This window comes from Capricornis sumatraensis, chromosome 1 (assembly GCF_032405125.1).
Source record: "Capricornis sumatraensis isolate serow.1 chromosome 1, serow.2, whole genome shotgun sequence".
NCBI lineage: Eukaryota > Metazoa > Chordata > Mammalia > Artiodactyla > Bovidae > Capricornis > Capricornis sumatraensis.
This window is the reverse complement of record NC_091069.1, coordinates 94,198,789-94,219,811: the sequence shown is the minus strand read 5'-3', so window position 1 is coordinate 94,219,811 and position 21,023 is coordinate 94,198,789. Positions and strand designations below refer to the sequence as shown.

Sequence of the window (21,023 nt, the reverse complement as noted above, 5' to 3'; positions counted from 1 at the left end):
TTTTGGACTCAGAGAGAGAGGAAGAGGGTGGGATGATTTGGGAGAATGGCATTCTATCATGTATACTATCATGTAAGAATTGAATCGCCAGTCTATGTCTGACGCAGGATACAGCATGCTTGGGGCTGGTGCATGGGGATGACCCACAGAGATGTTATGGGGAGGGAGGTGGGAGGGGGTTTCATGTTTGGGAACACATGTAAGAATTAAAGATTTTAAAATTAAAAAAAAATATATTAAAAAAGAACATAAAAAAATAAAAAAAAAAGAGATTATACATTGAATTTATTTGTAGATTTTATTTTCTTCTGTATTATATTTATTTTTTGTATTCCTTGCATTGTTGTTTCTTTTTGCTGTTTAATTGGACTTACCTGTGATTTGTCTGTCCTACTGATTTTATGTTTAACTTGCGTTTTTGATTTCATGGATCAAATCTTTCATGTCTTCTCTGTGTCATTAATGTCTGCTTTTTATTTTATCAATTTTGTTCTCTCATTTATGGTCTATTTTAATTTTTGGCCTGCTTCATGTGTTGAATTCTTAGTTTATTATAAGTCTTTTATGTTTTCTAATGTTCACATATATTTTTTAAATGGCATTAGCTGTATTCTATAAGTTTTAATATGAACTTTTTTTTTTTTACTGTTTGTTTTAAAATAATCTGCAGTATCAGCTTTGATTTCTTCTTTAACCAGATAGTTATTTAGAAGTGTGTTTTTAAATTTCCAAAAGTTAAAAATGTAGACCATGGATTATTGGAGTCTTTATACTCACTTTCCCCTGACTGTATCTGGTGTTACCTTAAACCAGGAAGGCTTTCCAGAGAGCCTGCACCAGGTGAAGCATTAAGTAATTGAATAAATCAAAAGTTAGTTTTGTTTTTAATAAATATGTTTTTCCTCATTGTTTTTTATTTCCTTTAGTCTTACTGCTCTGATCCAAACCTCGTGTTAGATTTGAAGAACCTCATTGTGCTTTTTGCTGACACACTTCAGGTTTGTGGCTTATGTTTATGTAGACTTAACCTAGATGAGAGTGTTTCATCAGCTCTATATCCTTTGATTGTCTATCTAAGCTTGAGTAAGTACCTTTTTCTTTTTAGTTGTGTTTCTTCTTTTCCTTGAGCTAGATAATTTTTATCTCTTTGTAGCATTTCCTGGTCATCACCTTGTCTATTATGTTCTCATAATTTGTTCTCATCCCCCCTTTTTTTTCCTCAAAGCAAATCGATTAAATGACTCACTACATTAGTTCTTAAACTATTTTCTTACCTACTATTTTGAATAATGATTATTGATATGAACCACATATTATATTCAATATAATAACATTAGAAGTGGGTAAGATTGGTAGCATTCTCATTTTCTGACCCTACTCTTAAAAGTTGCTAAGAGTTACAGAAGGAGTTATAGGGAAAACTTCATTGACAGTTATATCCAATATATATTAATTCTAATGTTCATCTTTTTATTTTTTTCTGACTGGCTCAAATATTTTGGTATATATTTTAATTATTGAGGATAAACACTAGATATTAGGTGGGAATGGAAGATTCTTGTATCATGGTTTTATTTAAATTGTTGTCCAAAGAACAAAATTATCTTTCAGTGCCTAATCTCTCTCATGTTGTTTAAAAAACATCACCTTAAGGTGGGAGGGGGGTTCATGTTTGGGAACGCATGTACACCCGTGGTGGATTCATGTCAATGTATGGCAAAACCAATACAATATTGTAAAGTAAAATAAAGCAAAAATAAAAATAAAATAAAAACAGCCCCCCCCCCAAAAAAAATCACCTTAAAAAATGAAGCTTTTTTCTTATTTTGTTTCAGGTATATGGTTTTCCTGTAAATCAGCTTTTTGACATGTTATTAGAAATCAGAGACCAGTATAGTGAAACTTTGCTAAAGAAGTGGTCAGGTATTTTCAGGTGAGAAATTATCTATAGTTGTGTGTGTGGGGGCATGCATGTTTGTACACTTGTCTTTATAAATACGGGTTTTCAGGTATAATAAGCACCAAGTGTATGTGGCTTATTTTTTTCTAGGTCTAATTCCAGTTATGATTGGGAATTCAATTAAGTAGTAATGGTATCCCAAATAAAGTTCCCAAGACATTCAGACTCTGGATATTAGTACATACTATGCGAGGAGTCCCCAAATCCCCAGATTTGTTTCATTGAATAAATGGCAAATACCTTGGTTCATACCAACCAGATCACCTTGTGTCATCTTAATTTGATTTTTGATTTTCTCTTTGGGGATCATGCCTAATCTATGTCTCGCTTGTAGGATAGTGGATTTTGAACCCTTTTAATAATTAAGCTTTTTTAGAACTTTTTTGAAGACTCACTCATGTTATTCCTCATTTTCTTTATTCTCCATATCCAAAGAAGAGATCTATTATAATCTAATATTTGAAGCATATTATTTAAATAGTTACTGCAACATGCATACAACACTAAGAAAATTATTGTATTACACCTTCTCTTACAAATATTTCCTTGGACATGTTTTCCTCACACATAACTCATGTCAACTCACTTGTTTCTTCATTTAAAGTGATCTTTCTGCTTACTGCAGGACCACTTCCCTAGGTCAGCTTACTTTGTTTTCAAGTTCTTATAGCTTTAAGGTATTACATTGTCCCATTAATCTTACTCTTCACATTTTATAAACATATAGCTGATAATTATGTAGTGTAACTCATTAGTATATTAATATAAATTTGTATTTATAAAAAATCCTGTTTGTTAATGATAAAATTTTCTTTAGGGGAGATTGTCTTTGAAAATTAGTACCATGATATATCCAAGTGCATCTGATCTGAAACCTTCAGTAAATTTCTTTTTTGATTTTGGTAGTATGGCCTCTGCTCTGGAGAATTCCTAGCCTAGTTAAGGACACAGGACCTTTGGATGAAGAAAAAGTCATTCTTGAAGCAGTAGATGAAGTACATGAACATAGTTTGATAAAATAGAAAATCTAGCCTAGAATTAAAGAAAAGTCTTTATTTTTTTTTTAAGAAAGCATATAAAACCTCTTTGCCTTTTCCAGAGCTCACATTTTTTGTTGTTGCTGCTGCTTCTCATTTGCCTTAAGGCTTCAACATGTTGCCTTGAAATTTTCTGTCTGAGCTGTAAATCTCAAATACTATGAGGTCATCTTTATATTTGTGTTCTATTTGTTTTAGAATGCAATTTTCCTTTTGTGTTTTTTTTTTAAGATGTCCTTACCTAAGACCAAATAGCTGTACTGTAAAAAGAATAGATTAGGGACTAAGAAATGTTTATTATGAAAGTTATTTGTGATCACTCTACTGATGAACCCACCTGTCTTTCCTTTTTTATTTTATCCCTCCCTCCTTTCCTTTCTTCTTTTATTTTCTTTATAGAAACATACTTGATTCTGACAACTACAGTCCTATACCAGTAACAAGTGAAGAGATGTATAAAAAGGTGATAGGACAGTTCCCTTTCCAAGATACAGAGCTGGAAAAGGTAAGGAACACTAAAATAAACTTCTCTGATTTGCCATTCTCTTAAAGCTTTCTTTGTATCAGTCTCATTAAAGGCATAGTTTCTAACTCAGTGAGTTAGGAATCTAAAACAGCTTCAAAGGATGATTTTTCGGCTTAGAGGAGCAGAAGTTCCTGTTTGGGGAATCAATCAGTAAATGGCTTTGGGGTATTGTCACCTCTGAAGTGTTTAGGAGATTTCTGGCAGTGTTTCCTTTTGACTTACATGTTTAAATATTTGCTTTTCTTATACTTTGAGGACATTTTATCCCCAAAGTATACAGTAAAATTTACCTTGCTATATAATTGTATTGGTTTTTACTGTGCTTTGTGGTGGATGTACTACCACAACCATGTTGCAGAACAGTTTCATGATTCCTCCAAATTCCCTCATGCTATACCTTCTTAACCAATTACTCCTCAACCCCTAGCTTTTGGCAACCAACTATCGTTGCTATCCATCTACTTTTACCTTTTCTGAAAGGCCTTATAAAGAGTTATATAGTGTGTAACCATTTGAGATTGGCTTCTTTCACTGAAGATAATGCTTTTGAGACTCATCTAAGTTGCACATATCAATAACTCATTCCTTTTTATTGCTGAGTATGTATCAGAATTTGTTTATTGGGTTTTACAGGATGTTAGAATCGTTTACTTAATTTAATCTTATTCTTTTTAGTATTAGAAAACTGTCATAAATATGTTTTTAAAATGTAGAGTTGTTAAGAAGGCAGTTCCTAGTGTGCAAGAAAATCTCTTTTGCATTTTAATTAGTTAGTAGGTATTTTCAATGTATGGTCATTTGTAACTTTCATTAATTCTTGCTTTTACAGCAATCATTCCCAAAAAAGTTTCCATTTTCTGAATTTGTGCCAAAAGTTTACAACCAAATTAAAGAATTTATCTACGCCTGTCTGAAGTTTTCAGAAGATCTTCATCTAAGGTATAGTATGAAATAATGGAGGTGCAGTAGATACTGAGATATACATAAATATTCTGGAATAATTTTGATTTTCCCTTCAGTTCCAGGTTTGAAAGTCTTAATATTAGCCTTGTATGGTATGCCACTGCCCTATTTATATGGTCAGGTAAAAAAAAGGGAAGTTGGAAACTCTTGAATAATTTCTTTTTATATTACTTACTTTATTCTCTACTGTTTCCTTTACAGATTTGCATTTCTAGTGAGAGTTAACTAGAAAAGAGTAGTATAATATTCTTGTTTTTACATTATATTGATGAAATGTTAAGGCCAGTAGAGGAGTGGCATGTGAAATTCTTGCTGTGATCTTGCTATCCAGTGGAATCTCAAGAGCCTTCTCCAGCATCACAGTTTGAAAGCATCAATTCTTTGGCACTAAGCAGTCTTTATGATCCAGTTCTCACATCTGTACATGATACTGGAAAAACCATAGCTTTGAGTATGCAGACCTTTATCAGCACAATGATGTCTCTGCTTTTTTAATACACTGTCATGTGAGGTTTGTCATAGCTTTCCTTCTTGAGTCTTTGGTTCCTTCACTTTCTGCCTTTAGAGTGGTATCATCTTCATATCTGAGGTTGTTGATATTTCTCCTGGTAGTTTTGATTCCAGTTTGTGATTCATCCACCCTGGCATTTTGTATGATGTACTTTGCATATAAATTAAATAAGCAGGGTTTTTGTTTTTTTAATGGTATGGATGGGAAAACAGTGGAAACAGTGGCTGACTTTATTTTTCTGGGCTCCAAAATCACTGCAGATGGTAATTGCAGCCATGAATTAAAAGATGCTTACTCCTTGGAAGTAAAGTTAGGACCAACCTAGACAGCATATTAAAAAGCAGAGACATTACTTTGCCATCAAAGGTTCGTCTAGTTAAGGCTATGGTTTTTCCGGGGGTCATGTATGGATGTGAGAGTTGGACTATAAGCTGAGCAATGAAGAATTGATGCTTTTGAACTGTGGTGTTGCAGAAGACTCTTGAGAGCCCCTTGGACTGCAAGGAGATCCAACCAGTCCATCCTAAAGGAGATCAGTCCTGATTGTTCATTGGAAGGACTGATGTTGAAGCTGAAACTCCAATACTTTGGCCACCTGATGTGAAGAGCTGACTCATTTGAAAAGACCTGATGCTGGGAAAGATTGAGGGCAGGAGGAGAAGGGGACGACAGAGGATGAGATGGTTGGATGGCATCACTGGCTCGATGGACATGGGTCTGGGTGGCCTCTGGGAGTTGGTGATGGACTTGGAGGCCTGGCGTGCTGTGGTTCACGGGGTCACAAAGAGTCGGACTCAACTGAGTGACTGAGCTGAATAGGTCTCTCATGCTTTCTTTATAGTTTTTCTCTTTGTTCCTCTTTCCGTTTTTAAATGGCCTGTTTTCCAATGCCCTGATTCTTTCTTCTGCATTATTTAGTCTGCTGTTGATGCTCTAAGTATTTTTTAATTCTTTTATTGTATACTTCAGCTCCAAGATTTGACTTGTGTTCTTTTTTTATAGTTTCTATATCTTTATTAAACTTCTCATTTTATTTGTGCATTGTATTCCAGATTTCATTTTGTTGTCTCTCTCTGTTCTCTTGCATATTATGGAACTTAATACAATATTTCAAATTCTTTTTAGGGCAATTTGTATGTCTCAGTTTCTTTGGGATTTATTAGTGGAACTCATATTTATTTTCTTTGGTGGTGTCAGGTTGTTTGATTCTTTTTGGTCCACGTAGCTTTGTATTGGTGACTCTGCCTTTGTGCTTCTCTGGGGACATGGAGATATATGTCTCCCCTACGCCACAGGGTGGCAGGACTATTTCTGTACCATGCCTGAAAGGGCCCGGAGCCAAATCACAGGTCTACTTCGGGGTTTCACAATTAGAATGACTGCTAGATTGTGGCTCTGCAACTGCACTGAGGACTTCATCTGGGGATGCTTTGGGGGTTTCCTTCTGGTGGGTTCCTGGAAAAGTAGGGTTTCTCTTAGATCATAGTTGGGAATGGCTGAAGCCAGATTGCACAGCCACTTCAAGATCCACAGTGAGACTGAGGTCACTGGGCCTATCTCTAGGGGTACATATAGGCATGTCTCCTGTTGGATCCCTGGCAGGCACAACTGCCTCCCGTCCATGGATAAAGCAGGCTAAAGCCAGGTTGTGCGGGCACATTAAACCCTGTAGTCAGTTTTGATATTGGCGGCCCTTCCTCCAGGTGCATGGAAGGTTATTGCTCCAGCAGGTCTCTGAGTAGGCAGGAGTGTTCCTGGTCTGTGGCTATGAATATATGGGGCAATGTTATAGGGATTTTTTTAGTATTTGCAGTCAGACAAAGGTTGGAGAATTTGCCTAGATTCATGAATGAGCATGTTTCTGCCAAGTCATAGGCAGGCAGGGTTTGCAGCTAATAGGAGCTGGAGTTGGGTCATGGAACAATTCAGTTTACAGCTGGAACTGAGGTTGGTGGACCTATTATCCAAAGCACAGGTTTGCATGACTCTTCCTGGGTTGTTTTTCAACTGGTGATGGTGGCAAGGTCAAATAGGCCATGTCCATAGGCTGTCAAGGGTCAGAGTCTGTTCCTGGGTCTGTAGCTAGGACTAAGTTAGCAGGTATGCCACATGAGTGAGTTTATGCTTGCCTTCTAAAAGCAACCCTCCTTGGTCTTGGATGCTACCAGAGTTTTACAGTTTCCTTTCTTCAATCCAGAGTTTCACAAAAGTACTTTTGTCTCTGCTTGCTTGCCAAATAATTGTTGCTGAGAAGGAATATGAATGCAGGACTTCCTGTTCTGCTATTTCTAATGTCATTCCTCTACTTTTAATTGGTCTTACAGAAAATTGCTTGTGTACATGAAAAATAATGATAGTGTCTGGTAAAGAAATGTAACTATAAAAGTAAATATATGATAGTAATAGGACAAAGAATATAAGAGAGGAATTTGATTTACTATTTAAGGATTTTACATTATGCATGAAGTAATATGATCTAGAACATCCACTGAAAAAATGGTCAAAACCATGAAAAAAGTAAAAGTAATAAGCCAGTAATGAAAATGAAAAGGAATCATAGAAAGAATACTCAATCCAGAAACAACCAACTAAAGAATTAAATGGGCCATAGAACAGGTGGAACAAATAGAGATCAACTAAGAAAATGGTAAATTTAAATCCAGTTACAATAGTGTTCCATGTATATTTGAATAAAATCTGTATCTTTAGTTGCTGAATGTTGTATTCTCTAAATGACAACTGGATTAAATTTGTTAATATTAATATTATTGTACAATTTTCTGTATCCTCTCTTTTTTAAGTCTGCTTTTTTGTCAATTACTGACGAGTGTTAAACTATCCAAATATGATTGTAGATTTATCTATTTCTCTTTTGAGATCTCTCAAGTTTGCTTCATTTATTTGAATATATCTTTTTAAGGTTATGCACAGTTTGAATTATGATATATTCTTGTTGTATTCATCTTTTAAATTTAATGAAATATCCTTCTTTGTGTTAAAAATTGAAGTAGTCTTTTTAAAATGCATTTATTTTTTAATATAAATTTATTTATGTTAATTGGAGGCTAATTACTTTGCAATATTATATTGGTTTTGCCATACACCAACATGAATCCACCATGGGTGTAAACATGTTCCCCATCCTGAACCTCCCCCCCCCCACCTCCCTCCCCATTCCATCCCTCTGGGTCATCTCAGAGCACCAGCCCCAAGCATCCTGTATCATGCATCGAACCTGGACTGATGATTCGTTTCACATGCCATTCTCATACATGTTTCAATGCCATTCTCCCAAATCATCCCACCCTTGCCCTCTCCCACAGAGTCCAAAAGACTGTTCTATACATATGTGTCTCTTTTGCTATCTCGCATACTGGATTATCGTTATCATCTTTCTAAATTCCATATATATGTCTTAGTATACTGTATTGGTGTTTTTCTTTCTGGCTTACTTCACTCTGTATAATTGGCTCCAGTTTCATCCACCTCACTGATTCAAATGTATTCTTTTTAATGGCTGAGCAATACTCCATTGTGTATATGTACCACAGCTTTCTTATCCATTCATCTGCTGATGGACATCTAGGTTGCTTCCATGTCCTGGCTATTATAAACAGTGCTGCGATGAACACTGGGGTACACATGTCTCTTTCAATTCTGGTTTCCTCGGTTTGTATGCCCAGCAGTGGGATTGCTGGATTGTATGGCAGTTGTATTTCCAGTTTCTTAAGGAACCTCCACAGTGTTCTCCATAGTGGCTGTACTAGTTTGCATTCCCACCAACAGTGTAAGAAGGTTCCCTTTTCTCTGCACCGTCTCTAGCATTTATTGCTTGTAGACTTTTGGATAGCAGCCATTCTGATTGGCAAGAAATGGTACCTCATTATGGTTTTGATTTGCATTTCTCTGATAATGAGTGATGTTGAACATCTTTTCATGTGTTTGTTAGCCATCTGTATGTCTTCTTTGGAGAAATGTCTGTTTAGTTCTTTGGCCCATTTTTTGATTGGGTCATTTATTTTTCTGGAGTTGAGCTGCAGGAGTTGCTTGTATGTTTTTGAGATTAATTCTTTGTCAGTTGCTTCATTTGCTGTTATTTTCTCCCATTCTGAAGGCTGTCTTTTCACCTTGCTTATAGTTTCCTTTGTTGTACAGAAGCTTTTAATTTTAATTAGGTCCCATTTGTTTATTTTTGCTTTTATTTCCAATATTCTGGGAGGTGGGTCATAGAGGATCCTGCTGTGATTTATGTCAGAGAGTGTTTTGCCTATGTTCTCCTCTAGGAGTTTTATAGTTTCTGGTCTTACATTTAGATCTTTAGTCCATTTTGAGTTTATTTTTGTGTATGGTGTTAGAAAGTGTTCTAGTTTCATTCTTTTACAAGTGGTTGGCCAGTTTTCCCAGCACCACTTGTTAAAGAGATTGTCTTTTCTCCATTGTATATTCTTGCCTCCTTCGTCAAAATTATCCTCAATGGTGAAAAATTGAAAGCATTTCCCCTAAAGTCAGGAACAAGACAAGGGTGTCCACTTTCACCACTACTATTCAACATAGTTTTGGAAGTTTTGGCCACAGCAATCAGAGCAAAGAAAGAAATAAAAGGAATCCAAATTGGAAAAGAAGTAAAACTCTCACTATTCGCAGATGACATGATTCTCTACATAGAAAACCCTAAAGATTCCACCAGAAAGTTACCAGAGCTAATCAATGCATATAGTAAAGTTGCAAGATATAAAATCAACACACAGAAATCCCTCGTATTCCTATACACTAATAATGAGAAAATAGAAAGAGAAATTAAGGAAACAATTCAATTCACCATTGCAACAAAAAGAATAAAATACTTAGGAATATATGTACCTAAAGAAACAAAAGACCCATATATAGAAAACTATAAAACACTGGTGAAAGAAATCAAACAGGACACTAATAAATGGAGAAATACACCATGTTCATGGATCAGAAGGATCAATATAGTGAAAATGAGTATACTACCCAAAACAATCTATAGATTCAGTGCAATCCCTATCAAGATACCAGCGGTATTTTTCACAGAGCTAGAACAAATAATTTCACAATTTGTATGGATATACAAAAAACCTCGAATAGCCAAAGCAATCTTAAGAAAGAAGAATGGAACTGGAAGAATCAACCTGCCTGACTTCAGGCTCTACTACAAAGCCACAGTCATCAAGACAGTATGGTACTGGCACAAAGACAGAAATATAGATCAATGGAATAAAATTTAAAATAGTCTTGATGTCTTGCTTGCTTTGTATTAATACAACTACCACTTTCTTTTATGGTATGCATTTGTCTCTTCTATTTCTTATAACCTTTTTTAGCATGTTATTTTCAGATAATTTCAACATTACATAAGAATTTTGAAAATGTGCTGAACTGAAAGCTTTTTCCCCCAAATTCTTCAGTTTTTTGAAATGTTGCCATATTGACTTTATTACTTTCTTTTCCCCTCCTCTACTGTCTCTCTATATGTACCTATGGGTGTTTAGCATTTTAATGTCTTATGGTTCATATTAATTTTAATTATCTAGTTAAGATTTTTGTTTTCTGTGTATAGTTTCCATTTTTCCTTTTGTAATAAGTAATGTTTGTATTAAAGTACTTTGAGACCATGTATTTATTCTTTTAGTTACTAGATGTCTTTCACTATAGTATTCATTAATGATTCTTGCCTGAATCAGTTTTTTTCCTCTGATAATTTAGTTAATATAAGATTATTTATTCCTTAAGGGGCTACTTCATTGGAGCAACAGTAAAGAATCTGCTTGGAGTACAGAAGACTCAGGTTCAATCCTGGGTCAGGAAGATCCCCTAGAGGAGGAAATGGCACCCACTCCAGTGTTCTTGCTGGGACAATCCCATGGAGGAGAGGGAGAGGAGAGAAGAGGAGCTTGGGGGCTACAGTCTTTGGAGTCACAAAGACTCAGACACTACTGAGCAACTCTGTGTGTGTGTGTGTATGTGTGTGTGAGAGTCACTCAATCACATCTGACTCTTTGTGACCCCATAAACTGTAGCCTCCAGGGGTCCTGAGTCCATAGAATCCTCCAGGCAAGAATACAGGAGTGGTTTGCCATTCTCTTCTCTGGGGAGCAACTGAACATGTCAATATGTATTACTTCACATTCTGTATTAAGGAATCCTTCTGCATTACCTGTTTACCTGTCTGTTTATCTTTCTATCTGTCTACCTATGATCTCCTATTATTGTATTAGACTCATAGATTTTTACATTATTCAGTCAGGTTGTTCCTTTAATTACCTTATTCATTTTGATGCTTAGATGGTCCCAGATGTAGCTGGTGTGAGCTACCTCAAGCTGATTCATATGACGTGTTGATGCACTTTTATCATTTTGGGCAAATTTCCTAACTTAATCATGATTGACACCATTAATTTTTTTAAGGTGCTCATTTCTTTTTAGTGCTGAATGGCATCTTGACAATAAGATCTGGCAATGTGTCCTTGTATTTAAAATGTGTCAGTTTGAATCAACAAGTAGCTAGGTATCAGTTTTTTATTCATTCTGCCTAATGAGAATATTTATTCTATTACATTAACTTATTTAGTGATTTATGTTGATTTAAGTCTTAGATCTAGCTATTGTTTTTCTATTTGTTCCATTCTTTTTTTTTTAAGCTCCTTTTGTTCCCCCTGTTTTCCTTCCTTCTTCTAGATTACAGTCTTTTAGTATTATGATTTAGTTTCCCTATTACTGGAGTATAACTTTTAACTTTATTTATTATTTGTTTGTATTTGTTCTGGGGATTACAATGTGTATCCTTAAGTTATTAGTTTATCTTGAATAATGATATGTCACTTTACATGTAATTTAAGAATCTTACAGCAGTATAGTATAATTTACCTTTACACTTTTTTAATATGGTTGGTATATACTTGTACAGTTGTTTTTAAATGCTAAATATGTTATTGTTTGTGCTTTGAACATTTCATTGTATTTTAAAATTCAAGAAGGAGAAGTAGTTCATTACACTTATCCACAGATTTGCTCTTTCCAGGCCTTCTCATTCTTCCTTACAGATCTATTTTATGACTTGGTGTCATTTTCTTTCAGTGTGAAGAATTCTTTTAGTTATTCTTTTAGTGTGTATCTGCTGGTTTTAGATTTTCTTAGCTTTTGTTTATCTAAAAATATTTTTTCATCTGTTTTCAAAGTTTTCCCTTTCCCAACCCCTTAAAGATGTTATTCCTCTGTTTGCTTTCATTGTTGCTGAAGAGAGATAAGCCAGTAGTCACTGTTATTAATCTAAATGTATTGTCTTTTTTTTCTGGTTGTCTTTAAGGTTTCCTCTTTATCTTTGCATTTTGCAGTGTTTGATCTTCTTGTGAGATTTCATTTGCATCAGTTCTCTTGGGGTTGTGTTAAACTTCTGAGATCTGTAGGTTGAGATCTTTTATTAGGATTGAAGATGATGTTGCCAGTTTACCCTTAAATATGTCTCTTTTCTCATTTCTCCTTTTGCAACTCATTGTTGTTGTTCAGTTGCTCAGTCATGTTCGATTCTTTTCGACCCCATGGACTGCAGCACGCCAGGCTTCACTGTGCCTCCTAGCTGCTAACTATATCATTCAGATTTCATCATTACTTGAGTGAACTGAATGTGTCTCAGTTTTTATTAGTTTCAAATTACTTATGATTTCAGTTCTAAAAATTCTGTTGTAAAGTCTCTTTGTCCTTAAGACTCTGAAATTCCAAAGCTTCTATCCAGGGGCTTATCTCTGATTTTAACAGGATTTGAGTTGGACTGGGTTTCAGCTTTGATTGGTTTTTACTCTCCTTTGGATTGCAAAATGCGCAACATTTCTCTCTGATTTCTAGCACTCCCCACCTCCACCCCACCCCCACACACCATTTCTTATGGAACAGAATTGTTTTAGGGAAGAATTGTTGGGTTAGTATGTTTATTTTTGTTTAGAGGCTCTTCCAAGATTACAGTCCATACTAGCAGCCCACACTATTAAAGGATTAAGTGGTTTTTTGTTTTTTGCTTTTTTTTTTCATTCCACCAAAGTCTCTCATCATATGACTGTTTCACTCTCTCATTTCTGTGTATCCAGATTAGTCAACTGGCCTTAGATATGAAAGTGATGGCTGCTTTTTGCTCATCTTTCAAGAGCTTTATCTCAGTGTGCAATTTAATTCAGTTATACATTGTTGTGTATATTATACTTCATTAATATTAAAGGAAAATACAACTTTTAGCTTAGACTTAGCTTTCTTCTGCTTTTAAAGGTAATGACAGTGTTTCTTGATCTTTGACATTCTAATCTAAGAATAGAATTTCTACCAGATCTTCTTAAAGCATAATAGAAATATGTAATATAAGTAGAGATGCTAGGTGAGTGATTACTATCAGAGTCACCAGATTATTTTGGGCCCTTGTGTTCATCACTTTTATAGCAACCTGTATTTATTCATTACGTATACTGTAATTGATATGATATAACTGTGAGTTTAATATATGAAGGCAGGAACCATGAATATTTCTTCGCCATTGTAAATTCAGTATTCCATCAAAACAAGTGTAACTTCAATATCCCTTCACCATTGTAATTTCAGTACTCCATTAACACATTTTTGTAATGAAGTTTTAAATTCAATAACATTTTTGGAAAGGGTGGCAATAGGTCAGAGGTTATCATTCAGTTAAATATATCCTGTAAGGATATTTTGAGTATCTTTTTTCTCCTAACTGAATTTACTACCTGGATTCCTTGCAGTCTTATTTATTTCTAATAGTTCTGTCTTCTGCATAATAGACAATCTAGTTTATGTACATATTTAGTAATTTAAGATTTTTAATTGAACTATATACTAAGCCTCTGATATTCTGTACAAAGAAATCAGTAAGATAAAATTTGTGACCTTTGCTCACAAGCAATAAATTATTGAAAAAGAACTGCTTACAGATCTTATGTTTATTTCTTGATAAAGAAGTATCATTGCAATACTGACTTTATTTTGAAGAAATATTTGTCTCAAAACAGTTTCTTTTATAGAGAGACATCTTGGGTGACACTTTCAGGGGCTTGTGAAAGATATATAGTTCTGGAATTTTGTTTGTTGATTGTAAGATTTATTTTTAAAACTTTGCTTGTAAAGATAGTTTTGGAGTTATTTTCTTTATGTTTAGTTTCCTTTACTGAATAAAAAGTATCATTATTGATCACTTTTGGAATAGTAAGGATTATAAAACATTTAGGTAGAATTACATTATTGGTTTCTTTTCAAAGTCAGGGGAAAAGGCAGTGCCAAGATAGATGTAGGGAATTAGAAGTACATACTAATAAGCTACAAGGATATGTTATACAGCACAGGGAATATAGCCAATGTTTTATAACTTTAAGTGGAATATAATCTTTAAAAATTTTGATTCATTTTGTTGTCTACCTGAAAGTAATATAATCTTATAAATCAATAATAAAGGAGAGAAATGGTAGAGACCTAGTAGATGCTGAAGAGATCAAGAAGCGATGGAAAGAATCCACAGAAGAACTGTACAAAAAAGATCTTAATGTACTGGATTACTACACTGGTGTGCTCAGTCACCCAGAGCCAGACATTCTGGAGTGCAAAGTCAACTGCTGTTAATAAAGCTAGTGAATGTGACAGACTTCCAGTAGAACTATTCAAAACCCTAAAGGATGATGCCTTCAAGATGTTGCATTCAATATGCCAGCAAATCTGGAAGACCCAGCAGTGGTCTTCCTGGTCACAGGACTGGAAAAGGTCAATCCTCATGCCAGTTCCCAGGAAGGGTAGTATTAAAGAATGTGCTAACCATGAGACAGTTGCACTCATCTCCCATGAAGTCATGCTTAAAATCTTGCATGTTAGGTTCAGCATTATGTGAACCAAGAACTTCCAGATGTCCAATCTGGATTTAGAAAAGGAAGAGGAACTAGAGATCAAATTGGCAACATTCTATGGATCATAGAGAAGGTTAGGGAATTCCAGAAAAATATCTACCTCTTTTTAATTGACTGCGCTAAAGCCTTTGACTGTGTGAATCATAAAAAACTGTGGAAAGCTCTTAAAGAGATGGGAATACCAGACCATCCTACCTATCTTCTGAGAAACCTGTTTGCAGGTCAAGAAGCAACAGTTAGAACCCTGTATGGAGCAACTGATTGGTTCAAGATTGAGAAAGGAACACGACAGGGCTGTCTGCTGTCACCCTCTTTGCTTAACCTATACACTGAGCACATCATGAGAAATGCTGGGCTGGATGAGTTGCAGACTGAAATCAAGGTAGACAGGAGAAACATCAACATCCTCAGATATGCAGATGATACCACTCTAATGGCAGAAAGCAAAGAGGACATAAGGAACCTCTTGATGAAGGTGAAGGAGGAGAGTGAAAGAGCCTGCTTAAAACTAAGTATTATAAAACCAAGATCATGTCATCCAGCCCTATACTTCATGGCAAATAGAAGGGGAAAATGTGGAAATAGTGCCAGAATTCCTCTTCCTGGGCTCTAAAATCACTGTGGATGGTGACTGCAGCCATGAAATCAGAAGATGATTGCTTCTTGGCAGGAAAACTATGACAAATCTAGACAACGTGTGAAAAACAGACATTGCCCTACTGACAGAAGTCTGTGGAGTCACAGCTGTGGGCTTCCCAGAGGTCTCATACAGCTATGAGAGCTGGACTGTAAGAAAGGCAGAGCACCACAGAATTGATGCCTTCGAACTGTGGTGCTGGAGAAGACTCCTGAAAGTCCCTTGGACAGCAAGAGATCAAACCAGTCAGTCTTAAGGGAAATCAACCCTGAATTTTTGGAAGGACTGATGCTGAATCCCCAGTATTTTGGTCATCTGATGCTAACAGCCGACTCATTGGAAAAGCCCCTGATGCTGGGAAAGATTGAGGGCAGAAGGGAGATAGGGTGTCAGAGGATGAGGCGGCTGGGTGGAATCACCAATGCAATGGACATGAACTTGGGCGAGCTTCAGGAAACAGTGAGGGTCGGGAACGCCTGGCGTGTTGCTGTCGATGGGGTCACAAAGAGTTGGACATGACTGGGCAACTGAACAAGAAGAAGATATAATATGAAAGATGATGACATAGGAGCAGAGATATTTTTCTTTTTTTAGGAGCCTTTATCAGCTAATTGCACAGGAAGGCTACAGAGAGATCAGCTTGAAAATTTATAAATATTAACTGTGAAGGAATTTGAATGTGTGGGAGAAATAAGGGTTTCAGGACACAGAATCATGTTAGAGGATTCTTTCATGAGAGGTAGTGTAGCATAGTGTTTTAAGTGTTGTAGGCTTTAGATCTAGACTGCCTTATCAAAATCTTTTCCTTTTTTGCTATCTGCTCAATACTAAAATTATTTCACATGGTTATTGTGAAGGTTAAATGAATTTTTATACATTAAAATATTTAGAACCTAATTTCTGAAGTACAATAAATATTTCCTGCAGTTATTATCATTATTATTAAAGTACTACTAGAGCCTTGTTTGCAAAATAATTCTCCTACCTATGACTGATTCTTGATACTTCCTTTTTAGCTCAACTGAAGTCGATGACATGATTCGTAAATCAACAAACCTGTTGCTAACTAGGACTCTAAGCAACTCTCTGCAGAATGTCATTAAAAGGAAGAATATTGGACTTACTGAGGTAACTCTGCTATTATTGGAGGCAGTCAAGGCAATACGTGAATAGATCTCCTAAGTCCTGGGGCTTGTGTGTTAATTAATTACAATTTTCTGTGTGGTCTGTCATGTTCTTCATGGGATCATGGTGAAAGTGCAAAATAAATTCCTTGTATTTTTCATTTGTTGCCTTGGAGAAATCTAGTATTTTTTTGGAGAAGTCACTGTTTTTTCTCTCTCTCATTATCTTCACTAATTTAACTGGTTTTCCTTTCTGAGGTTATTGGGTTAAATTTGTATTATTTGCCATTGATTATATATTTTAAAATTGTTGATTGGAGAATAGAGTCAATGTCAGGATCCTGTTTAAAATAATGGCACTTTGAGCACAACATACAGTATGAAATCACATTTTGCCTACATCAGTCACTGATGCCAGGGATATTAGCATTCATAGTCATTGGTTAGTGTTAGATTCAGATTTTGGTTTTGAGATACATTAGGAATATGAATAGAAAATTACTCTTAATTAGCATGTAACTGGGAATTTAGGACTGAGGAAACGTGAGAGAAAGGCAGTTGTCACATTTCTGTGGAAGCTTACACAATCTCACAAAGGATGAAGGGATATTGTACATATGTTGAGAACAGTATCTTGGCAAACTGAATATCTGATGCATTGTCATAAGTCCTAAAATTTAGAAAGATGTGAAATTTCCCTTTTCGTAGAAACCCAGGTTTGTGTGGGAGCCTCAGCCTGCCATTTTATAAAATCATAGTGCTAAAAGTGAGAGATGGGGCGAATCTTCTTCACAAGCAAAGAGAAAGGCTGTTGGCCATCTACTTTACCTATATAGGTGGTGTAGTTTCAAATTCGGTTGGTCTAGAAAATTGATATTTTTAGGTATATGTTACCAAGGATGAACATCAGAAAGTGATTAACTATACTGACCCATAGGTAAATATAGCTGGAAGCCAGGTGAAAATCTATTGTTATTTCTGATTTTGGAGTGATTGTTTCTTTCCCTGTGTTAATATTTTAAAATACTGTATTATATAAATAGTGTATTACAACATGGGACATTGCCAGTGGTTGAATTCTACTTATAACCAACTTATTTTTTTAAAGTCACATTTGACATTATTAGACAATCCCTTCACTTTGCAGTGCTTTGTTTCTGTTGCCTGATCTAGAAGTGTTAGTTATTCCCATTATGTGTCTGAGGATAGGCTAACTTCCTTTGTAGTCAGGTACGCTACAAAGTTGTAGTCAGGAACGCTACAAAGAACCAATTTCAACTAAAAATTTGGCAGTCCTTCTATTTTGCAGACTATCCTGTTCTCCTTTTCTGAATCCCAAGTAAGACAAGAAATTTATTTATTTTATGAACTTCTGCATTCAGTTCAGTAGAGTCGCTCAGTCGTGTCCGACTCTTTGCAACCCCATGAATCACAGCACGCCAGGCCTCCGTGTCCATCGCCAACTCCCAGAGTTCACTCAGATTCATGTCCATTGAGTCAGTGATGACATCCAGCCATCTCATCCTCTGTCGTCCCCTTCTCCTCCTGCCCCCAATCCCTCCCAGCATCAGAGTCTTTTCCAATGAGTCAACTCTTCGCATGAGGTGCCAAAGTACTGGAGTTTCAGCTTTAGCATCATTCCTCCCAAAGAAATCCCGGGGCTGATCTCCTTCAGAATGGACTGGTTGGATCTCCTTGCAGTCCAAGGGACTCTGAAGAGTCTTCTCCAACACCACAGTTCAAAAGCATCAATTCTTTGGTGCTCAGCCTTCTTCACAGTCCAATTCTCACATCCATACATGACTAGTGGAAAAACCATAGCCTTGACTAGACGGACCTTAGTCGGCAAAGTAATGTCTCTGCTTTTGAATATGCTATCTAGGTTGGTCATAACTTTCCTTCCAAGGAGTAAGCGTCTTTAAATTTCATGGCTGCAATCACCATCTGCAGTGATTTTGGAGCCCAAAAAAATAAAGTTTCACATTGTTTCCCCATCTACTTCCCAGAAATGATGGGACGGGATGCCATGATCTTCGTTTTCTGAATGTTGAGCTTTAAGCCAACTTTTTCACTCTCCTCTTTCACTTTCATCAAAAGGCTTTTTAGTTCCTCTTCACTTTCTGCCATAAGGGTTGTGTCATCTGCATATCTGAGGTTATTGATATTTCTCCCGGCAGTCTTGATTCCAGCTTGTGTTTCTTCCAGTCCAGCGTTTCTCATAATGTACACTGCATACAAGTGAAATAAGCGGGGTCACAATGTACAGTCTTGACGTACTTCTTTTCCTATTTGGAACCAGTCTGTTGTTCCATGTCCAGTTCTAACTGTTCCTTCCTGACCTGCATACAGATCTCTCAAGAGGCAGGTCAGCTGGTCTGGTATTCCCATCTCTCTCAGTTTTTTCCACAGTTTCTTGTGATCCACACAGTCAAAGGCTTTGGCATAGTCAATAAAGCAGAAATAGATGTTTTTCTGGAACTCTCTTGCTTTTTCCATGATCCAGCAAATGTTGGCAATTTGATCTCTGGTTCCTCTGCCTTTTCTAAAAGCAGCTTGAATGTCAGGAAGTTCACGGTTCACATATTGCTGAAGCCTGACTTGGAGAATTCTGAGCGTTACTTTACTAGGATGTGAGATGAGTGCAATTGTGCGGTAGTTTGAGCATTCTTTGGCATTGCCTTTCTTTGGGATTGGAATGAAAACTGACCTTTTCCAGTCCTGTGGCCACTGCTGAGTTTTCCACATTTGCTGGCATATTGAGTACAGCACTTTCACAGCATCATCTTTCAGGATTTGAAATAGCTCCACTGGAATTCCATCACCTCCACTAGCATTGTTTGCAGTGATGCTTCCTAAGGCCCACTTGACTTCACATTCCAGGAGGTCTGGCTCTAGATGAGTGATCACACCATTGTGATTATCCAGGTCGTGAAGATCTTTTTTGTACAGTTCTTCTGTGTATTCTTGCCACCTCTTCTTAATATCTTCTGCTTCTGTTAGGTCCAGACCATTTCTGTCCTTTATCGAGCCCATCTTTGCATGAAATGTTTCCTTGGTATCTCTAATTTTCTTGAAGAGATCTCTAGTCTTTCCCAATTCCTCTATTTCTTTGCATTGATCGCTAAAGAAGGCTTTCTTATCTCTTCTTGCTATTCTTTGGAACTCTGCATTCAGATGCTTATATCTTCCCTTTACTCCTTAGCTTTTCGCTTCTCTTCTTTTCACAGCTCTTTGTAAGGCCTCCCCAGACAGCCATTTGGCTTTTTTGCATTTCTTTTCCATGGGAATGATCTTGATCCTTGTCTCCTATACAATGTCACGAACCTCATTCCATAGTTCATCAGGCACTCTATCTATCAGATCTAAGCCCTTAAATCTATTTCTCACTTCCACTGTATAATCATAAGGGATTTGATTTAGGTCATACCTCAATGGTCTAGCGGTTTTCCCTCTTTTCTTCAATTTAAATCTGAATTTGGTAATAAGGAGTTCATGATCTGAGCCAGAGTCCGCTCCTGGTTTTGTTTTTGCTGACTGTATAGAGCTTCTCCATCTTTGGCTACAAAGAATGTAATCAATCTGATTTCGGTATTGACTATCTGGTGATGTCCATGTGTAGAGTCTTCTCTTGTGTTGTTGGAAGAGGGTGTTTGCTATGACCAGTGCATTTTCTTGGCAAAACTCTATTAGTCTTTGCCCTGCTTCATTCCGCATTCCAAGGCCAAATTTGCCTGTTACTCCAGGTGTTTCTTGACTTCCTACTTTTGCATTCCAGTTCCCTATAATGAAAAGGACATCTTTTTGGGGTGTTAATTCTAAAAGGTCTTGTAGGTCTTCATAGAACCATTCAACTTCAGCTTCTTCAGCGTTATTGGTTGGGGCATAGACTTGGATTACCGTGATACTGAATGGTTTGCCTTGGAGATGAACAGAGATCATTCTGTCGTTTTTGAGATTGTATCCAAGTACAAAATTTTGGACTCTCTTGTTGACCATGATGGCTACTCCATTTCTTCTGAGGGATTCCTGCCCGCAGTAGTTGATATAATGGTCATCTGAGTTAAATTCACCCATTCCAGTCCATTTTAGTTCGCTGATTCTTAGAATGTCGACATTCACTCTTGCCATCTCGTTTGACCACTTCCAATTTGTCTTGATTCATGGACCTGACATTCCAGGTTCCTATGCAATATTGCTCTTAAAGCTTCAGACCTTGCTTCTATCACCAGTCACATCCACAGCTGGGTATTGTTTTTGCTTTGGCTCCATCCCTTCATTCTTTCTGGAGTTATTTCTCCATTGATCTCCAGTAGCATATTAGGCACCTACTGACCTGGGGAGTTCCTTTTTC

At 36.4% G+C, this 21,023-nt stretch overlaps 1 protein-coding gene across 4 annotated transcripts in view; it reads left to right on the top strand.

The window, feature by feature from the left end:
* The window catches only part of EXOC6B (exocyst complex component 6B), a 711,360-nt gene that overhangs the window by 396,806 nt on the left and 293,531 nt on the right, over positions 1-21,023 (top strand). For all 4 annotated transcript variants that reach the window (XM_068984191.1, XM_068984200.1, XM_068984185.1 and 1 more), the window contains exons 12-16: positions 927-998; positions 1,836-1,933; positions 3,397-3,502; positions 4,353-4,462; positions 16,565-16,676. In XM_068984191.1, the coding sequence (XP_068840292.1) occupies positions 927-998; positions 1,836-1,933; positions 3,397-3,502; positions 4,353-4,462; positions 16,565-16,676 (498 nt within the window). The remainder of the gene's footprint in view (positions 1-926; positions 999-1,835; positions 1,934-3,396; positions 3,503-4,352; positions 4,463-16,564; positions 16,677-21,023) is intronic.